This window comes from Salvelinus sp. IW2-2015, linkage group LG15 (assembly GCF_002910315.2).
Source record: "Salvelinus sp. IW2-2015 linkage group LG15, ASM291031v2, whole genome shotgun sequence".
In the NCBI taxonomy this organism is placed as follows: domain Eukaryota; kingdom Metazoa; phylum Chordata; class Actinopteri; order Salmoniformes; family Salmonidae; genus Salvelinus; species Salvelinus sp. IW2-2015.
Window position 1 is genome coordinate 18,939,980 of NC_036855.1, and position 21,031 is coordinate 18,961,010.

General features: G+C 43.8%; 1 protein-coding gene across 1 annotated transcript; it reads right to left on the reverse strand.

Annotated features, from left to right (window-relative positions):
* Positions 1–5,650: 5,650 nt before the first annotated feature.
* atat1 (alpha tubulin acetyltransferase 1) lies at positions 5,651–7,008 on the reverse strand. The gene has a single exon (XM_024002235.3). The coding sequence runs from the start codon at positions 6,702–6,704 to the stop codon at positions 5,781–5,783; it is 924 nt and encodes a 307-aa protein (XP_023858003.2). The 5' UTR covers positions 6,705–7,008; the 3' UTR covers positions 5,651–5,780.
* Between the last annotated feature and the right edge of the window lie 14,023 nt (positions 7,009–21,031).

Below are 21,031 nucleotides of genomic sequence, written 5' to 3' on the forward strand. Positions count from 1 at the left end.
ATCACTCCATCCTTGCTGTGTTGTGTGTGTGGTGTGTGTGTGGGTGTGTGTGTTGTGGGTGTGTGGTGTGTGTGTGTTGAGAGCTTTTCTGTGTGTCTTTAAGCGCACATACTTTTTCACTCCATCCTTGCGTTGTGTGTGTGTGTGGTGTGTGTTGTGTTGTGTGGTGTGTGTGTGTGTGTGTGCTGTGTGGTGTGTGTGTGTGTGTGGTGTGTGTTGGTGTGGTGTGTGTGTGTTGAGAGAGCTTTTCTTTGACATCTGTTTAGAGAAATTACTGATTTACAGTTCATGAAAGGTTGACCGATTCACACATTTAAAGTTTTGAAAGATCTGACTTTTTAAACCTTCGAAAACAAACTATGACCCCCATTTTAAGGCACTTCCGGTTGGCACAGGAAGCCTATAAGTAAATCATATCCTACTGGGGTATGCTTTTACAGAATCCTGAGTTTTAAGTCTATACGTTAAGAACTGACTGATTTACACAGGTTGCATGCACTAATATCGAGAACCTTCTAGAGCCACATAACTCACTGTGCTTAATCGACCTGAGCTCTAGAACAGGTTTGTAAAGTTTCAGAACTCTAGGTCTGACGATTCTTTAAAAGTTCGAACAAAAGTAACTATTGCAGGCACTGTCTGCCTCTAAGCCCCTCAGTGTGTCACTCCATCCTTTCTGTGTGGGTGTGTACATTTTTCCTTGAAATCTGATGGGATGAATGACTGATTTACAGTTCATGAGGGTTGCCTATTCACATATATTAAGTTTTGGAAAGATTTGACTTTTTTAACCCATCGAAACAGCCCTTTTGACACCAATTATGGCACTTCCGGTTGGCACAGGAAGCTGAAAGTAATCACTTATCCTCATTGGAGTGGGCTTTTACAGAATCCTGAGTTTTAAGTCTATACCTTAAGAACTCACTGATTTACATAGGGTTGAATGCACTATTTCTCTCAAACTGCAGGTTGGGTAGGGCAAACACTTTTAGGGTGATTTAACCACTTCCGGTTGCTCCAGGAAGCTTAGAATCGACACAGGTAGACCTCATAGTGGCCTGATGGATTGTCATCGAAGACAGGTTCATAAGGCATTATTAACCCACATAGGCTTCAGGTTGAATTTAGGGGAGCAGGCAATGTATTCCTATGGGGAGACATGTCATTGTAAACTGTTTGATGTAAACACCTTCTTTTAACTGTTAAGGGTTAATGCCACARGGTCAATGTTAGGCTTGCACAGATCGGGAGGACCTTAGGAACGTTCCTGAGGTCAAATTGTGCTTCTAACCTTAACGGTTCTCTCTCTGTCTCCCAAAAGCAAAAAAATATGAAATTGAGGTCAAAGGGTCATTTGGGTCCTTCTTCTTGTCCCTGTCGCTGCACTCAGACCGAGCGAGCTACGGTCAAGCGGGGCATCTCGTTGAACTCGGCACGTTCTGGAGATAATAGTAATGCCATTGCAGGCTTTGTGTGTCTTTAAGCACCGTACTTTTACACTCCATCCTTTTATCCCCTTTTCTTCGTGGTATCCAATCGCTAGTAATTACTATCTTGTCTCATCGCTACAACTCCCGTATGGGCTCAGGAGAGACGAAGGTCGAAAGCCACGCGTCCTCCGAAGCACAACCCAACCAAGCCGCACTGCTTCTTAACACAGCGCGCCTCCAACCCGGAAGCCAGCCGCACCAATGTGTCGGAGGAAACACCGTGCACCTGGCCCCCTTGGCTAGCGCGCACTGCCCCTGGCCCGCCACAGGAGTCGCTGGAGCGCGATGAGACAAGGATATCCCTACCGGCCAAACCCTCCCTAACCCGGACGACGCTAGGCCAATTGTGCGTCGCCCCACGGACCTCCCGGTCGCGGCCGGCTGAGGCAGAGCCTGGGCGCGAACCCAGAGACTCTGGTGGCGCAGCTAGCACTGCGATGCAGTGCCCTAGACCACTGCGCCACCCGGGAGGCAGATCTGACCTTTTTAACCCTTCGAAACTGACCCTATGGCACCATTTGAAGGTATTTCCGGTTGACATAGGAAGCTGAAAGTGAACACATATCCTCCTTGGGGTAGGCTCTTATATAATATTGAGTTTTAAGTCTTTATGTTAAGAACTGACTTATTTACAGAGGGTTAAATGAGTGTGTGTTATTTCATAAAATCACATAAAATCACAGAATTCTGGCAGAGCTTTGAGACCCACTTAAAAAATGTTCYTCTGAACACACTGCAACTGGATCTGTATTTTTTTTTTTTTAACTCCTTTTTGTGAACATTACCAATTTGTCAATGTACGATTTCTCTTAAATTACGATAGATAAATGGCTGGTTCTTTTTTTCCTGACACCGTATGCTTATGTACTTTGACGTGAAGCGGTCAAATTAGCACCCTACTTTGCGTTTTTGACCTTTAATCCCAGAAAAATGGCCATAACTCAAAAAGCGTTGAGGCCTCGACGCCATCTTGTTCGGGGCCAACTGTCCATTACGTCTTCGAAATATTTTCCGTTTAGGAGAAAAGGCCACATGCATTTGCAATGTGCTTGTGCATTTGCAATATTATTTATTTTCCCTCTGGTGGGAATTTCCGAGACTGCGGAAAAATGACCAAAATTTGTTATTTTTATAAAACGGAAACCGAACGTCCGAGAGATTTCGTTTGATGACTTCCTGAAAGATCTCTCCCCCGCGCACGGCCCGACGCCGTCCGCAAATTTTAGAAACGTTGCAGGACGTCTAGTAAGGGACCTTACATTTGCAATGTGGCGTTTCTGACTAACCATATGGCGAGTGCTAAAATGTTCCCTTAAGGTATGGAAAGGCCTTGGAAAGGCCATAAGTGTAAGCCAACATAATTCATTATTTTACATTAACATGTAATACATGCATTATGAAGAAATTGTGTAATTTAGGCTCCACGAAATATGAAATGGGTTATGAAGAAAATTGTGTATGGTTGCCTACATGACAAAAAGGCGTTCTGCTTACAAGTGCACCAGTATCCAAAGTATTAAGCGAAATCAAGCACAGAAAACAGCATTGGCATTAATAAAACAATATTTCCCACYAATTAAGTCGCACGTAAATGTGCGTCTTTTCTCAAAAATTCTGTTCAGCAAGTCTAAAACAGTACATATAGGCATACAACGACACATTTTAAAACATGGTTAAACAAAGACAACATTTCTGTATATTCATGACGTTGAATTAGCCATTAAGAAGAACAAAAATGAAATACAAATTATCACGTCTATATGGTTGTTGCAAAGGCTTGTGTACCCTACTGGTTAAATTTGTGTCTTTTCGCACGAATTAAGAAGCACATAAATTCGTGTCTTTTCTCACGAATTAAGCCAGACGAAAACGCACAAAAACGCACGAAATCTGCTGAAATACATTTTGTACATATATGCGCGAATTGAATGTGAGACTGTGTTGGTTTAACATATAGCTAGCTCATCCAGCTGAAAGCTAGCTAGCTACTTACGTCAAAGTTTGCACACGTGGGACTATTGTTTACACATCCTTCATAGGATCCCTGGGACTTTGCAACTCTGACATAAGCAAATTGATATGTAGGCATCATGGTAAAATACAAAAAAATTAAAAACAGCCAGGCTAATCCATTCCCTCAGATTTTTTATCCTTGTTTTTAAAAAATCCATTCCCTCAGATGTTTTATTATTTCCCTCAGATTTTTTATCTATTACCACATGTTTTATTCGTGCCCTCTTGTTCTTATGTAGGCTACCATGACAGTCTCACTTGACCATAACATATTGCAGCCTAAATGTAATTCTATTTAGTTAATTCTATTTATTCAATAGCTTATTTCCAGTTTGTGTTTCATTTCATTAATTTATTCATTTGATTTCATTCCCTTAGATCTCCCCTGCAGATTCCAGCGTATGTGCTTACCGCTTATCATGGCTCGATCAGTTAATTGAATTCTACTTCAATCTGGGTTTGAAATACAAAGATATTCTTCACGTTTTGAGTGTTAAACACAATATCTTTCCCAGCCTAGCAACTCTGAAACGTTTCCTGCACCAGCAAGGCCTTTTTTGTCATAAAGACTTTGACAACTTGGCAGAAACTGTACAGTTTATTTTACAACTTGGCAGAAATTGTACAGTTTATTCGAGGCGAGCTACGGGGCTCTGGGGCTTTACATGGGTACCGGTGGATGTACAATAAGTGTAAAGAAAGGGGGTTGCATGTACAGAAAGAAGACATACGCCTAATTATATCCACACTTGACCCAACTGGGGTCAAGGGGCCCAACTTCGTGTGGCATGTTGATTCCTATGATAAATTCAAGCCTTTTAATGGTGCCATCAACGGGTTCTCAAGAAAAAACTCTGGCTCAATGCATACAACACCAGCAGCGACCCCAAAGTTATTGGTGACTATTTCCTTGATATGGTTGGGGAAGTGGGGGGCTGTGGCCGGCGGAGAACAGTCGTGGCCGGGACATGCAACGGTGCCTACAACGAAATGATGATGATGCCTATGGGGGTGAGAGAAGCTTCTTATTATGGTTGATCCACCAGCAATCAAAGAATCGAAAGCTGGTAGGGGTTTCTGCGTAAAGGGTTTGTTGATTTTTTGGCTTGAGCATCTCCATAGACTGAAAGATGAAGGTGATTTTGACAGGGACTTCTTGGACAAGAACATAATGCTGTTCTGCTTCCTGGGCTTGGTACGGGTATGTGACACACTGTACTGCACTTGGCTATGTGAATAAACTTTTTCTTCTTCCTTGTCCATGTACCTGACCAATACTGCAATTACAAGCATATTTGTAATGTATCTGAAAATGAGGACAGAATGTAATTCTTAAAAATCAGTTGTATTTCCCTATGACTTCCCATATCTAATTGCAATTTAATTGCATGCTGTTTGGGGCAGACAAGCTTCCAACTTCATGTTCAATCAATAGACCCCACCTTCCGAGTATCAGTCATATAGACATATCAGTTTATTCTCTATGGCCTGTAGCAGAAAGCAAGATCTCTGGAGCGGTAGTTGCAATAATCTTCAAGTGTATTCACTATTTTACAATTCTAAAGATCAGGGCAATGGGAACAATATCATAGCAGTCCCTTGCCCATGAGGCCTTCAACATGCCAACACACTAGCAATGCCAATGCCAACCCCAACGAGCCACAGGTATAGAATCTTCTCATGAACTCTGAGTTGAGCGATGCGTTGTCCCGCTGCCCCTTTCTTCATTTCTATTTTTTGGAGTTATGTGTATTGCTAGGTATGACTGCACTGTTAGAGCTAGAAACACCAGCATTTCTCTGTACCTGCGATAACATTTGCAATTATGTGTACGCGACCAATAAAATTGTTTTCGATGCGTAGCTATCTAGCAACTGCTGGTTCTGAAATCACAGAGATAGCGCTCCTATGTTTATTTGGAGCTGATTTGTGCCACTGTTCCTGGTCCTAAATCAATATGTGTCTGTTGTTTTAATGGGCACATCTTGGAGTTCATGGGGCTTCTCCCATGGCAGGCCACTAAGCTTAATACACAGAGGGCTTTGAATAACATACATTTTACATTTACATTTTAGTCATTTAGCAGACGCTCTTATCCAGAGCGACTTACAGTAGACTTACAGAGGTAACACCTCTCCCACAACCCTGGGTTGAGTTACATACAGTTTTCAATCAAGTAGTAGAAGTAGGGTTGATAATTTCACTCAACGTTCCCAAAAATTCCCACGTCGGATGATTCCCTCTGCTTATTCCCTCCTGATTCCCGTGAATCAGGAATCACTCCGACCGAGATTCCTGGAAAACCAGGATACTTCGGGACCTATTCACAGGAATACCATACCTGGTGCGCTTTGCCCTGCAGTTGAGGCTGTTGATGAGTGGAGGGTGGGGGTTCGGGCCCCTGTTGCCCCCAGGGGCAGGTGCCGGGGCCAGGGCCGGATCGGGACGCTGGCGGCCCCTGCTTGGGGAGCACGGGGAGGATACCGACAATGGGGGAGAAAGGGGAGGAGCCGCGTGACGACACAAAGGCCAGGGAAGAGCCCTCTGCTCCTCTCGCACAGCTTCTCTCTCCATCAGTGAGTAGGGCTTGATCTCTCCGTCCGGCTTTTTGGGGGGAACCTTTCTCAACTGGGCCGCTGATCTTTTGGCGAAGAAACCGTCAAACACCACAAAGTTATTGACCTGAGGTACACTGTTTTTCAGACAGTAATGCTTCTCCAGAAAAGAGAGGAACTTAGGGGAGGGCCTGTCGTAAGCCATCAGCACTGGCTCCACCTTTTTGTTCTGCAGCATGAAGCTAAACAGCTCCAGTCCGTAGCCGTACCTCTGAAGGTTCTCTTTCACAAAGAAATCCAAGACGCACAGAGGCTCTGTCTCGACATGCGCCCCCTGCTGGTCAAGCAGAAATAACTTCTTATAGCCAACCTTCAGAAACCCCACCGCAAGTCCCCTTCCTCCATTGCTTTCTCCGTCCTTCAGCAGGTAGAGATGGTGCTTGTTGGTCTGCAGCTTGGATGCACTTGTGATTGGTGCTGTCAAGTATTGGGCCTTGGCTGAGGCTCTTCCAAGTTCATCAATGACTGCTGCAATTTGGGGTTGAGGATCTGACCTTCCCAGCGATGTTCCACCTGCAATTAGGTTATGGTCCAAAACTGTAATCGTTTCAGGGAAAAGATAGTTTATATCAAAAGTGGTTTCCATATTCTTTGAAAGGCAGCTATCTCGTAGTATAAAAGCAGTTTTCCCTCAGGTGTTACTACTCGCTAACGTGGAGGTAGGCTAGCCAGCTAGAGATTTCGGCAAAACAATACCACTGCTGTTAGCAAAGCTAGCTAACGACGTTAGCAACCTCGCTATAGCAACATTGGCCACTGAAGACACACTGCAATGGCAAGGATTTACAGTCACTAAACCATGTTATCGATTGCCTACGAGCTACAGTATCAAAAGGCCGACCAAGCAGTGGTAATATTGTATCAAGCCTGTCTGTCTATCCATTGTGTGTCTGTTGACATGTAGGATAGGCTACTGGTAGTCCCACATTATGGTGAAATAGACCGATATTTTTTTCTTATTTTAGCGCTTGTATTATTTCCACCTCTACAGGATGAATTGGACACTACAAAGGAGACCTGTCACCCGATCTGCCCCTGAAAGAACGAGAATGTCCCCCATGGTCGGCCTGATGTCATGTACACGGTTCCAGAGTTGTATGATACACATGATTACTTGTGTGGTGCATGTGTCACAGGAGGACATAACCAGCTGCGAGGACCAGTGTGTCCACCGTCACGACATAGCTTGTGATGAGGAGGTGTACACCCTGTGCTAGTACATCATTGCAGAGAACAATCTTCCTGTTCCTGCAGGTGCATGCATACATGACCCTTGGCCTCTACCTCATGCTAAGAGACGAGTTGTTAGTACTTTTAAACCCCTGAGAGTCCATGGTGGGATGCTTAACTGTGAAACTGTAGGCCTATTTCATTCTCCCTCTACCACTCATAAATACAGTGGACTAGGTATTTACGAGTCATTATTTGAGAATCAATGGATAAGAATTGTGTCTTGAAGTAACAGTTTATGTTCAAATTTTCAGACAAAATATAAGGGAGTCTGGCAACTGGTGCAGAAGGTGAGTTCAATCATACAAAACAGGAGACGCGTACTGAACGTAACCAAAACCAATACTGACTGATGACTGAGGCTTACTGAGGGCTATATAAGGGAGAGTAATCAGTGGTGATGAAGTCCAGGTATGCTTATCGATGGGGAGCAGGTGTGCACAATGATGGTTTCCAGGTGTGCACAATGTGGGTTGCCAGGACCGGTGGTTAGTAGACCGGAGACGTTGAGCAGCGGAGCGGGAGTAGGGAGTAGACTTGACCGTCCCCCCCCCTGCCCCGAGGGCAAGTAGCGGGCCGGTCCGGACGGCCAAGGTGGATATCTCGGATAATGTAGGGATCTAGAATGTCGTCCACCGGAACCCAATACTGCTCCTCAGGACCGTACCCCTCCCAGTCCACCAGGTACTGGAGCCGATCCCCACAACATCAGGAGTCCAGGAGGGATCTTCCTCGATATCCAGAGGAGGCGGAGGGGTGTCGTGGGGGAAGYCATCAGCCAGGGGGCCAGGAACCACCGGCCTGAGGAGGGAAACATGAAAAGAGGGTGAGATCCGGTAGTTAATGGGAAGCTGTAATCTATATYTCAACTAGTTGACCCTCCGGAGGACCTTGAAGGGCCCCACAAACCAGGGGCTCAGCTTCCGGGAGGGCAGGCGGAGCGGGAGGTTCCTGGTGGAGAGCCAGACGCGATCACCAGGATGGAACACCGGAGCCTCACTGCGGTGGCGGTCCACTGGCGGTCCACCTGATCCTTCTGACGGCAGAACCACTTGTCCACTGCAGGGGCCTCGGTCTGGCTTGGAGTTCACAGAGCCAGGGCCGACTGAAATCCCAGGATGCACTGGAAGGGAGTCAAACCGGTGGAGGAGTGACAAAGGGAGTTCCGGGCATATTCCGCCCAGGGAAGGAACAGGGCCCACACCTCCTGCTGGTCCTGGCAGTGACTTCTAAGGAACTTTCCCAGCTCCTGGTTGGTCCTCTACACCTGCCCATTAGACTGAGGCCGGTACCGGGATGTGAGGCTGACCGTGACTCCCAACTTCTTCATGAAGGCTCTCCCTACCCGTGACGTGAATTGGGGGTCACGGTAGGATACGATGTCCTCCGGAAGGCCATAGTGCCGGAAGACCTGCTGGAACAGTGCCTCATCGACCTGGAGAGCGGTAATGAGACCAGAGAGAGGGATAAAACAACAGGATTTCGAGAATCTGTCCACAACAACCATAATATTGGTGAAACCATCGGACGGAGGGAGATCAGTAATGAAATCTATGTCCTTGAATTCTACATAAATCACAGACAGTGTCACCAGCAAAGCACCCCCACACCATTACACCTCCTCCATGCTTCACGGTGGAAACTACACATGCGGAGATCATCTGTTCACATACTCTGCGTCTCACAAAAACAAGGCGGTTGGAAGCAAAAATGTCTAATTTGGACTCATCAGACAAAATTACAGATTTCCATTGGTCTAATGTCCATTGCTGGTGTTTCTTGGCCCAAGCAAGTCTCTTTTTCTTATTGGTGTCCTTTAGTAGTTGTTTCTTTTCAGCAATTCGACCATGAAGGCCTGATTTACACAGTCTCCTCTGAACAGTTTATGTTGAGATGTGTCTGTCGAATTCTGCGAAGCATTTATTTGGGCTGCAATTTCTGAGGCTGGTAACTCTAATGTACTTATCCTCTGCAGGAGAGGGAACTCTGGGTCTTTGTTTCCTCTGGCGGACCTCATGAGAACCAGTTTTGTCATAGCACTTGATGGTTTTTGGGACTGCATTTGAAGAAACTTTGAACGTTCTTGAAATGTTCTGATTGGCTCAAATGCATTAAGGAAAGAAATTCCACAAATTAACTTTTAACAAGGCACACCTGTTAGTTGAAATGCCATCCAGGTGACTACCTCATGAAGCTGGTTGAGAGAATGCCAAGCGTGTGCAAAGCTGTCATCAAGGCAAACGGTGGCTACTTTGAAGAATCTCAAATATAAAATATATTTTGATTTGTTTAACACTTGGTTACTACAAGATTCCATATGTGTTATTTCATAGTTTTGATTTCTCCACTATTATTCTACAATGTCGAAAATAGTAAACAACTGGTACTGTATATGTTGGCGTCAAAGAAGGGTGGATAAGAATTTAGTGTATGGAAAGTTACTGAATGAGACAAGGGGAAGTGCAGAAAGTTCATATTCTGTTCCTAAGGAAGGAGGCAAATGGCAACAGTCTAGTTTCAGTTCCTGAAAAGGCAGGCCAGCTGCGGAACTAGGGAGGAGCGGGAAATTCGGCTCAAGGTCAAGTCAACTGATGAAGTGAGAAGAAACCTCTGGGAGAGGGGCCCACCACAACAAGCCTCCTACTACAGTCCTATCTCACACGCATACACTTCCACACCAACGAAGGTTCTAGCATCAGAGGAACCAATTAAGTTCCTGCCTAGCAACAGAGATGTATTGCCTGTCTAGATGTGTAAGGAGTAAGAGGTTATACATATTTGTGATTGTGTAATCATGCTTTGTCTTTGCAGCTGTATGACCCAGCGGGTGAAAAAACTTGGTTTGAGCTTTTTCTAGTTGTCCGTTTTAGTTTTTACTCTGTTTGTTCAGAACCCAACACAAGCTTTCATCGTCGGATGAGGAAACATTGACGATTCTGCTGTACTTGGTTCTGTTATTGTTCCCTGTGGAGATAGAGGCAGCTGCCATGAGAGTTTCATCTGCTGCATGATGGGGTTTTTTGCTGGAAAGATATCGTCTTAACATTTTTACTTTTCTGAGTTCGTATTGTTCGACTAATGAAGTAGTGGGTCTAGCTCTTGGTGAATTCAAAATCATTGACATGCCCTAGTTAACTTTTTCCAGTTTTGCCACAGTAGCCACCTTTGGTGCCTTTAATTGTCTTGTCCCACCACTTTTTTCTCTCTGACTTGGCAGAATGAATTGAATCCAACTTGTTCCAGCCATCCAATTTGGAAAGTACGCTCTGTTTTCTTAGCTTTGGACTTTCCACAAAGTTTTGCTGACTTCTCATGACTTTTATTTCTGTGTTAAAAAAGCTCAAACCAAGTTTTTCACCCGCTGGGTCATACAGCTGCAAAGACAAAGCATGATTACACAATCACAAATATGTATAACCTCTTACTCCTTACACATCTAGACAGGCAATACATCCCAAGCCTTTCTGCTGCTTTGGACACACTGGATCCCTGGAGTACGGCCACTTCTCTTTTGCAGTACTGCCTTACGGTAATACGATCACCAACTCTGGGCACGTATTTTGGGAGTTCGGCATCCATCATGACCTCGACTACAGTGCAGTCAATCTGAAAACAAAGATATTTATTTCCATGCATCATAAGCCTAGATTTATTTGTTGATTTACAGTGCATTCAGAAAGTATTCAGACCCCTTGACTTTTTCCACATTTTGTTACGTTACAGCCTTATTCTAAAATAGATTATATTTAAAAAAAATCCTCATCAATCTACACACAATACCCCATAATGACAGAGCAAAAACAGGTTTAAACATTTTTGCAATTGTATATATATATATTTTTTAAAATTTTTAAAACCTTATTTACATGAGTATTCAGACCCTTTGCTATGAGACTCGAAATTCAGCTCAGTGCATCCTGTTTCCATTGATCATCCTTGAGATGTTTCTACAACTTGATTGGAGTAAACCTGTGATTGGACATGATTTGGAAAGCCACACACCTGTCTATATAAGGTCCCACAGCTGACAGTGCATGTCAGAGCAAAAACCAAGCCATGACGTCAAAAGAATTGTCCATAGAGTTCCGAGACAGGATTGTGTCGAGGCACAGATCTGCGGAAGGGTAACAAAAAATGTCTTCAGCATTGAAGGTCCCCAAGAACAGAGTGGCCTCCATAATTCTTAAATGGAAGAAGTTTGGAACCACCAAGACTCTTCCTAGAGTTGGCCGCCCGGCAAAACTGAGCAATCGGTGGAGAAGGACCTTGGTCAGGGAGGAACTCAACATCCGCTGCACCTTGGTCCCGTTCTTACGACAACCGTGACACCTCTCCCGAGTACGTAGGGAAGTTTCAACACGGGACAAGATCTTAACTACCAATTGGATATTATGAAATTGGGGAGAAAAGGGGGTAAAAGTAACACAAATACATACAGTATATAAAATAATAACAAATAACATGAGTCTACTCCAGACTGTATTTGTGTAGCTCTAAGAACGGCGTTTTCCTTAAGTAGACTTTCTGTGAGGTTCTGTATTTATTTTCTTAGTCAACCTTGTGTTCTGTTTCATTGTGTTCTTGAACGTAGCTATGTTTCTTTGTGTTCTTGAACGTAGCCCTGTCTTTCATTTTTGTTCATTGATTTCACCTGTGTTTGTTACTCACCTAGTCTCATCAGCTCCTTATTTAGTTCAGTTCATTCTGTTTGTGCCTTTGTGAGGTATTGTTTGTTTTGACTCTACTAAGCCTTTTCCTAGCTCGTTTGTGAGAACCAGTTATAGCTTCCAGTCCTAGTTTTGATTAAACTGCCTATTTGCCTACCTGTGTATGACCATTGTCTGCCTGTGACCACGATTCCTGCCTTCTGTGAAGGTGAAATAAACACCTGCCGCGCTCTGCATGTGAATCTACACCTTTTTCTCCCTGAGTATTCATTACACTTTTAGGCTTAATAATTTCAATAACCTGAAAAGTCAGGACCCTCGCTAGCTGTCATAACCGAATTATGCATGTTTGCGATGCAAACTGAGGACACTATTTGCAAACTCCGATGTATGCCACATGAACAGCGTCATCTGCTGGATAATTTTAAGATTAGATCATGAAATAGCACTGTAACATGACAATGGTTCAGGTTATTGGAAAGTCTGTTTTGCCTGTTCCTTACCGTACTGCTGATTTGTAAATACAGAGCACAACCATGCAGAGAACCATGCACAGAACACAACTTTCACCACCCAGAACTAAATTTGCTTGCTATAGAGCCATCATGATTTGATTCAGGCAAATGCCTTGATGTGTTTATGATTGTTTCATTGTCAGAGGCAGAAATGAATAATTTCTTGGACTCAAGGCTTCGGTGTTAACAGGTGCAATGAATGTCAATGATGCACTCTCATCCCTGGACTATAGCTATTTTGTTATAAAACCAATAAAAGTTAGCAACCACATTGCCAGGTCTAACTTTTAATTGACGATGGTCTGTACAAGATCCTCATCAAACCCTTGTTGATCTCTCAAAAAGCGCAAGAATTCCTGACTCTGCTCCATCTTAGCTAGGATCAGACCTGCACAACATCCAGGAGGAATTTTGGACCATTCCTCTTTACAAAACTGTTTCAGTTTCACAATATTCTTGGGATGTCTGGTGTGAACAGCTCTCTTGAGGTCATGCTACAGCATCTCAATCGGGTTGAGGTCAGGACTGACTGGGCCACTCCAGAAGGCACATTTTCTTCTGTTCAAGGCATTTTGTTGTTGATTTTCTTCCTTCTTTTGGGTTTTTGTCCTGTTATAACACCTAACGTCTGTTGAGCTTCAATTGGCGGACAGATAGCCTTACATTCTCCTGAAKAATGTCTTGATAAACTTGGGAGTTCATTTTTACGTCGATGATAGCAAGCTGTCCAGACCCTGAGGCAGCAAAGCAGCCCCAAACCATAATGCTCCCTCCACCAAAGTTTACAGCTGGGATGAGGTTTTGATGTTGGTGTGCTGTGCCTTTTTTTCTCAACACATAGTGTTGTGTGTTCCTTCCAAACAACACAACTTTAGTTTCATTTGTCTACAGAAGACTTTGCCAGTAGCTCTGTGGAAATCCAGGTACTCTTTTGCAAACTTCAGACGTGCAGCAATGTTTTTTTTGGGAAGCAGTGGCTTCTTCCATGGTATCCTCCCATGAACACCATTCTTGTTTAGTGTTTTACGTATTGTAGACTCATTAACAGAGATGTTAGCATCTTCCAGAGATTTTTGTAAGTCTTTAGCTGACAGTCTAGGATTCTTCTTAACCTCATTGAGCATTCTGCGATGAGCTCTTGCAGTCATCGTTGCAGGACAGCAACCTCTAGGGAGAGTAGCAACAGTACTGAAATTTCTCCATTTATAGACAATTTGTCTTACCGTGGACTAACTTTTAGAGATACCTTTGTCACCCTTTCCAGCTTTATGCAAGGCAACAATTCTTAATCTTAGGTTTTCTGAGATCTCTTTTGTTTGAGGCATGGTTCACATCAGGCAACGCTTTTTGTGAATAGCAAATTCAAATTTTGTGAGTGTTTTAATGGGGCAGTGGAGCTCTAACCAAAATCTCCAATTTATTTTTATTTCACCTTTATTTAACCAGGTAAGTTAGTTGAGAACAAGTTCTCATTTACAGCTGCGACCTGGCCAAGATAAAGCAAAGCAGTGCGACACAAACAACAACACAGAGTTACACATGGAATAAACAAGCGTAGAGTCAATAACACAATAGAAAAGAAAGTATGTCTATATACAGTGTGTGCAAATGGCGTGAGGAGGTAAGGCAATAAATAGGCCATAGTAGCGAAGTAATTACAATTTAGCAAATTAACACTGGAGTGATAGATGAGCAGATGGTGATGTGCAAGTAGAAATACTGGTGTGCAAAAGAGCAGCAAAATAAATTAAAACAATATGGGGATGAGGTAGGTAGATTGGGTGGGCTATTTACAGATGGGATATGTACAGCTGCAGCGATCGGTTAGCTGCTCAGATAGCTGATGTTTAAAGTTAGTGAGGGAAATATAAGTCTCCAGCTTCAGCGATTTTTGCAATTCGTTCCAGTCATTGGCAGCAGAGAACTGGAAGGAAAGGCGGACAAAGGAGGTGTTGGCTTTGGGGATGACCAGTGAATATATACCTGCTGGAGCACGTACTATGGGTGGGTGTTGTTATCGTGACCAGTGAGTTGAGATAAGGCAAAGCTTTTCCTAGCATAGACTTATAGATGACCTGGAGCCAGTGGGTCTGGCGACAAATATGTAGCGAGGGCCAGCCGACTAGAGCATACAGGTCGCAGTGGTATAAGGGGCTTTGGTGACAAAACGGATGGCACTATGATAGACTGCATCCAGTTTGCTGAGTAGAGTATTGGAAACTATTTTGTAAATGACATCGCCGAAGTCGAGGATKGATAGGATAGTCAGTTTTACGAGGGTATGTTTGGCGGCATGAGCGAAGGAGGCTTTGTTGCGAAATAGGAAGCCGATTCTAGATTTCATTTTGGATTGGAGATGTTTAATATGAGTCTGGAAGGAGAGTTTACAGCCTAGCCAGACACCTAGGTATTTGTAGTTGTCCACATATTCTAAGTCAGAACCGTCCACAGTAGTGATGCTGGTCGGGCGGGCGCGTGCGGGCAGCGAATGGTTGAAAAGCATGCATTTGGTTTTACTAGCGTTCAAGAGAAGTTGGAGGCCACGGAAGGAGTGTTGTATGGCATTGAAGCTCGTTTGGAGGTTTGCTAGCACGGTGTCCAAAGAAGGGCCGGGTGTATACAGAATGGTGTCGTCTGCGTAGAGGTGGATCAGGGAATCACCCACAGCAAGAACGACATCGTTGATACAGTGGGGAGAACAAGTATTTGATACACTGCCGATTTTGAAGGTTTTCCTACTTACAAAGCATGTAGAGGTCTGTAATTTTTATCATAGGTACACTTCAACTGTGAGAGACGGAATCTAAAACAAAAATCCAGAAAATCACATTGTATGATTTTTAAGTAATTAAATTGCATTTTATTGCGTGACATAAGTATTTGATACATCAGAAAAGCAGAACTTAATATTTGGTACAGAAACCTTTGTTTGCAATTTACAAAGATCATACGTTTCCTGTAGTTATTGACCAGGTTTGCACACACTGCAGCAGGGATTTTGGCCCACTCCTCCATACATACCTTCTCCAGATCCTTCAGGTTTCGGGGCTGTCGGTGGGCAATACGGACGTTCAGCTCCCTCCAAAGATTTCTATTGGGTTCAGGTCTGGAGACTGGCTAGCCACTCCAGGACCTTGAGATGCTTCTACGGAGCCACCCTTAGTTCCCTGGCTGTGTGTTTCGGGTCGTTGTCATGCTGGAAGATCCAGCCACGACCCATCTTCAATGCTCTTACTGAGGGAAGGAGGTTTTGGCCAAGATCTCGCGATACATGGCCCCATCCATCCTCCCCTCAATACGGTGCAGTCGTCCTGTCCCCTTTGCAGAAAAGCATCCCCAAAGAATTATGTTTCCACCTCCATGCTTCACGGTTGGGAGGGTGTTCTTGGGGTTGTACTCAACCTTCTTCTTCCTCCAACACGGCGAGTGGGGTTTTAGACCAAAAAGCTCTATTTTTGTTCCATCAGACCACATGACCTTCTCCCATTCCTCCTCTGGATCATCCAGATGGTCATTGCAAACTTCAGACAGGCCTGGACATGCGCTGGCTGAGCAGGGGACCTTGCGTGCGCTGCAGGATTTCAATCCATGACAGCGTAGTGTGTTACTAATGGTTTTCTTGAGACTGTTGTCCCAGCTCTCTTCAGGTCATCTGACCAGGTCCTGCCGTGATGTTCTGGGGCTGATCCCTCACCTTCCTTATGATCATTGATGCCCCACGAGGTGAATCTTGCATGGAGCCCCAGACCGAGGGTGATTGACCTTCCTCTTGAACATCTTCCATTTTAATAATTGCGCCAACAGTTGTTGCCTTCTCACCAAGCTGCTTGCCTATTGTCCTTGTAGCCCATCCAGCCTTGTGCAGGTCTACAATTTTATCCCTGATGTCCTTACACAGCTCTCTGGTCTTGCCATTGTGGAGAGATTGGAGTCTGTTTGATTAGTGTGTTTACAGGTGTCTTTTATACAGGTAACAAGTTCAAACAGGTTGCAGTTAATACAGGTAATGAGTGGAGAACAGGAGGGCTTCTTAAAGAAAAACTAACAGGTCTGTGAGAGCCGGAATTCTTACTGGTTGGTAGGTTTTCAAATACTTATGTCACGCAATAAAATGCAATTTAATTACTTAAAAATCATACAATGTGATTTTCTGGATTTTTGTTTTAGATTCCGTCTCTCACAGTTGAAGTGTACCTATGATAAAAATTACAGACCTCTACATGCTTTGTAAGTAGGAAAACCTTCAAAATCGGCAGTGTATCAAATACTTGTTCTCCCCACTGTATATACAGAGAAAAGAGTGGGCCCGAGAATTGAACCCTGTGGTACCCCCACAGAGACTGACAGAGGTCCGGACAACAGGCCCTCCGATTTGACACACTGAACTCTGTCTGAGAAGTAGTTGGTGAACCAGGTGAGGCATTCATTTGAGAAACCAAGGCTGTTGAGTCTGCCGACAAGAATTTGGTTATTGACAGAGTCGAAAGCCTTGTCCAGGTCGATGAAGACGGCTGCACGGTACTGTCTTCTATCGATGGCGGTTATGATATCTTTTAGTACCTTGAGCGTGGCTGAGGTGCACCCATGACCAGCTCGGAAACCGGGTTGCACAGCGGAGAAGGTAAGYTGGTATTCGAAATGGTCAGTGATCTGTTTATTAACTTGGCTTTCGAAGACTTTAGAAATGCAGGGTAGGATGGATATAGGATCCAATCTCGTTTCATTGATTCAACTCCAGGTTAGTTGACTCCTGACTCCAATTAGCTTGGAGTCATTTGCCTAGGGGTTCACATACAACCTACACTGTGAATGTTTAAATTACTAATTCAATATAGACAAGAAAAAGTAATAATATTTGTGTGTGATTAGTTTAAGCACACTGTGTTTGTCTATTGTTGTGACTTAYATGAAGATCAGATGAAATTTAATGTAAAATTTATATAGAAATCCAGGTAAATCCAAAGGGTTCACATACTTTTTCTTGCCACTGTACATATAAATATATGGATGAGCAATGACCGAGCGGCATAGGCAATAGATGGCGTCTTGTGTGCGTTTTGAACACTCCCAGAGAAAAAAACGCTTTGAATTTACAATCCGACAATGCTCTGAATTTAGCGCACTCTGGTACTCCAGATTGAATTTACGAACAGACCCCTACTCCTCGGCCAGAGTGTTCAGTGTGCGCCCTGAACGCTCTGAATTTACTAACTGACAATCTGACAACGCTCTGAATTTATGAACATCCTGAGCGCACTCTGGTACTCCAGATTGAATTTACGAACACACCCCTACTCCTCGGTGTGCTCTGACTGCTCTGAATTTACGAACTGACAATCTGACAACGCTCTGAATTGACGAACACCCTAATATATTCTGGTCGAGAAGTCGGAGCTCTAGAATGATGACCGAGGTTCCGACTTAAAATTCCGAGTTGGATGCCCGATCCAAACAATTTATTTCCAGTCGGAGGTCGTTTTTTTTAGCGAGTTCCCAGATATCTTGAGTGCTCTAAAGTCAGATATTTCCAAGTTCCCAGTTGTTTTGAACGCGGCATTTCCAAAACAAAGACATGGCGGACAATTTCGTTCGCCTAGAAACTAAAACCAGTAGTAGCCACCAACTTCAAAGACAATAAACAWCAAATTGAAATGCGAATCTGACATTCCCGTGCCCCAAGAACATTGTCACCGATGAGCTTCAGTGTTTGATTCACATCAGCCGTTTTCAAATAAAACAACTCAGCTAGCTAGCGAAATGCTAATTTGCGACGTTAGCTAGACTTGCGTTGCGAGTTCATGGGGAAATATGCTTCAGGATCAGCGGGTTAGATCTTCCACCATGGGTAACAAAACCAGCTACTAGTTAGTTTTCAGCCACATATGTTCAACTCATAGCTTGTTTATCCAGTGACCGCCGCATTTAGAAGGATAGCTACTGACTGAATCATAGCTTGCTCGCATACCACCCTGCATACCACTGCTGGCTTGCTTCTGAAGCTAAGCAGGGTTGGTCCTGGTCAGTCCCTGGATGGGAGACCAGGTGCTGCTGGAAGTGGTGTTGGAGGGCCAGTAGGAGGCACTCTTTCCTCTGGTCTAAACAAAGATCCCAATGCCCCAGGGCAGTGATTGGGGACACTGCTCTGTGTAGGGTGCTGTCTTTCGGATGGGACGTTAAACGGGTGTCCTGACTCTCTGAGGNCAAGTGGTCGATGGGAGGCCGCAAGGATGGCAGATCCTCCAGGATGGCCAGGATGTTCCTGTTGTCTTCCAGCACAAATCTCTGGTACAAAGCCTGTCTCTTATACACATCTAGATGTGTATAAGAGACAGGTGTAGGGTGCTGTCTTTCGGATGGGACGTTAAACGGGTGTCCTGACTCTCTGAGGTCATTAAAGATCCCATGGCACTTATCGTAAGAGTAGGGGTGTTAACCCCGGTGTCCTGGCTAAATTCCCAATCTGGCCCTCAACCATCACGGTCACCTAATAATCCCCAGTTTACAATTGGCTCATTCATCCCCCTCCTCTCCCCTGTAACTATTCCCCAGGTCGTTGCTGCAAATGAGAACGTGTTCTCAGTCAACTTACCTGGTAAAATAACGGTAAAATAAAAAATAAAAAAATAAATAAATACTGGCCATGCAGTAAGTAACGTAAACTCGCCTTGTACATTGCCTTGGTCCGTACAATTTACCTTATTTTAGCGCCCAAAAAACGTAATAATTCCAGATCAACTGTAATGTCAATACCATTGTAAAGCACAATTTCTCCCCTTTCCAACAGAATTCATGCCGAGACCTKCACGCTGCCCGTTTCTGTATGATTGAAGAAGGCAATGAGCTCCTTCAGGTCTTTWAAAAAAATGGTGGGTGGGGAAGCGAAACTAGTGTGAGAAGGAGAGGAGATGTGTGGGAAAACACCTTTTTTTCACTCGATCTGTCCAACTTATGACCTTATCGCCTCTAAAATGTAAATAAAACACTATAAAGAGTTTATATAATGTGTCATTACATACCTATTTGAAGGTTTGTCGAATTTGAATAGGGTTTTTAGGGCGGTGCTAAAGTAATCTTCAGAAGTAAACAGCGGCTTTGAGAGTGACGGTCGCTTACAGTGATGCCGCAAAAAATGACTAGATATCCCCCCTTACCCCCGTCACTGTCCATTTCTTGTTTTTTAAACGATGAGAGAAGTGCTACACCTGGTGGAGAGAGATTTTAAGACAGAAATAGTTGCTTTATGCCTGCTGTACGTTACGACATGAAACGTCACTATGTAACGGAGGGTCAGTTTTTTCAACTTTTCTCCAATACTATAGAGCCATTACCATGTCGATCAACGCTTGAATAGAAACGTAGTTCACACCCCAGATTTTGAAGTCAACACAGTCGCTACAGTCCAATAGTTTTCTTTGCAGCCTCGTTTGAATGTCGCGGTTGCGCACATTTGTACGGAATAGGGTGAGTTTACATGAACGCCAAAAGACAGCTATCTAGCCAAAAGATTAGACACAATAATGTATATAAACCCTAGATTGTAAATGCTATGTATTGGCCATTGAGAGGCTTTGAAGCCACCGGTTGGCTACATTGGCACTCCCCAGTATGCACTGTACTCATTTACATTTACATTTAAGTCATTTAGCAGACGCTCTTATCCAGAGCGACTTATGAATACATTGAATTCCACAGTATTTCAATTAAAAGTTTCAAGGACAAAAGTACATGTATTTAAGTATTTTTGTTGTTGTAATGACGACAGTAATCAAAAAAAMATATACTTTAAATGAATGTTTAGTGCACATAATATAATGTAACGACCCTGGGTCGCGCGCGGATATCGACTCTGCAGCTCGAGCATGCTTTTGGGGCGCTGGAATTCGGGCTAGTAGGTCGAGGGTTCGCGGCCTACTCCCTGCTTGTTTCATTACAATAATTTTAAAGTATGCATGTAGTTGTATGAATAAATGTGGCTAACACGAATGTAGACGTTAAGAGAATGCATTTCTACAGCTTCCAAAATATTTTTAATAATGTCAGTTAGTGCCAAGATGGAGGCACGGAGGCTTCAACACAGCGCCCACTAACAGTCATCTAGTGTAAATAAATAATTGGTTAGACATAATTACACCATCGGCAACAATAACTGGCGACAAATATTTTCAACTTAGTTTATCCACTGACCACCGCATTTAGGAGGATAGCTAAGTACTTAAATGTAGTTAGCGAGTTTACTGGCCAGGCAGTACACACTAACTAATCGTGGACGCATTACCTATTCTTTGATACATTTGGGTTAACTTTCTTACATAAAGCAACACATAAAAATAACAATTAGTGTGCTCGTTCTTTTAATGATCGGACAGTTGAGCTAAAATAGATTGGTAGGTAGCTGGTGAGGCTTTTATTTCCCAATTAATTTGGTGATCAAGCTGAAGCTGTGTTTCACAATTGGTCAGTGTGGCGTCATGCACTCAAGTAGGCTCAACCAATCACCCAAT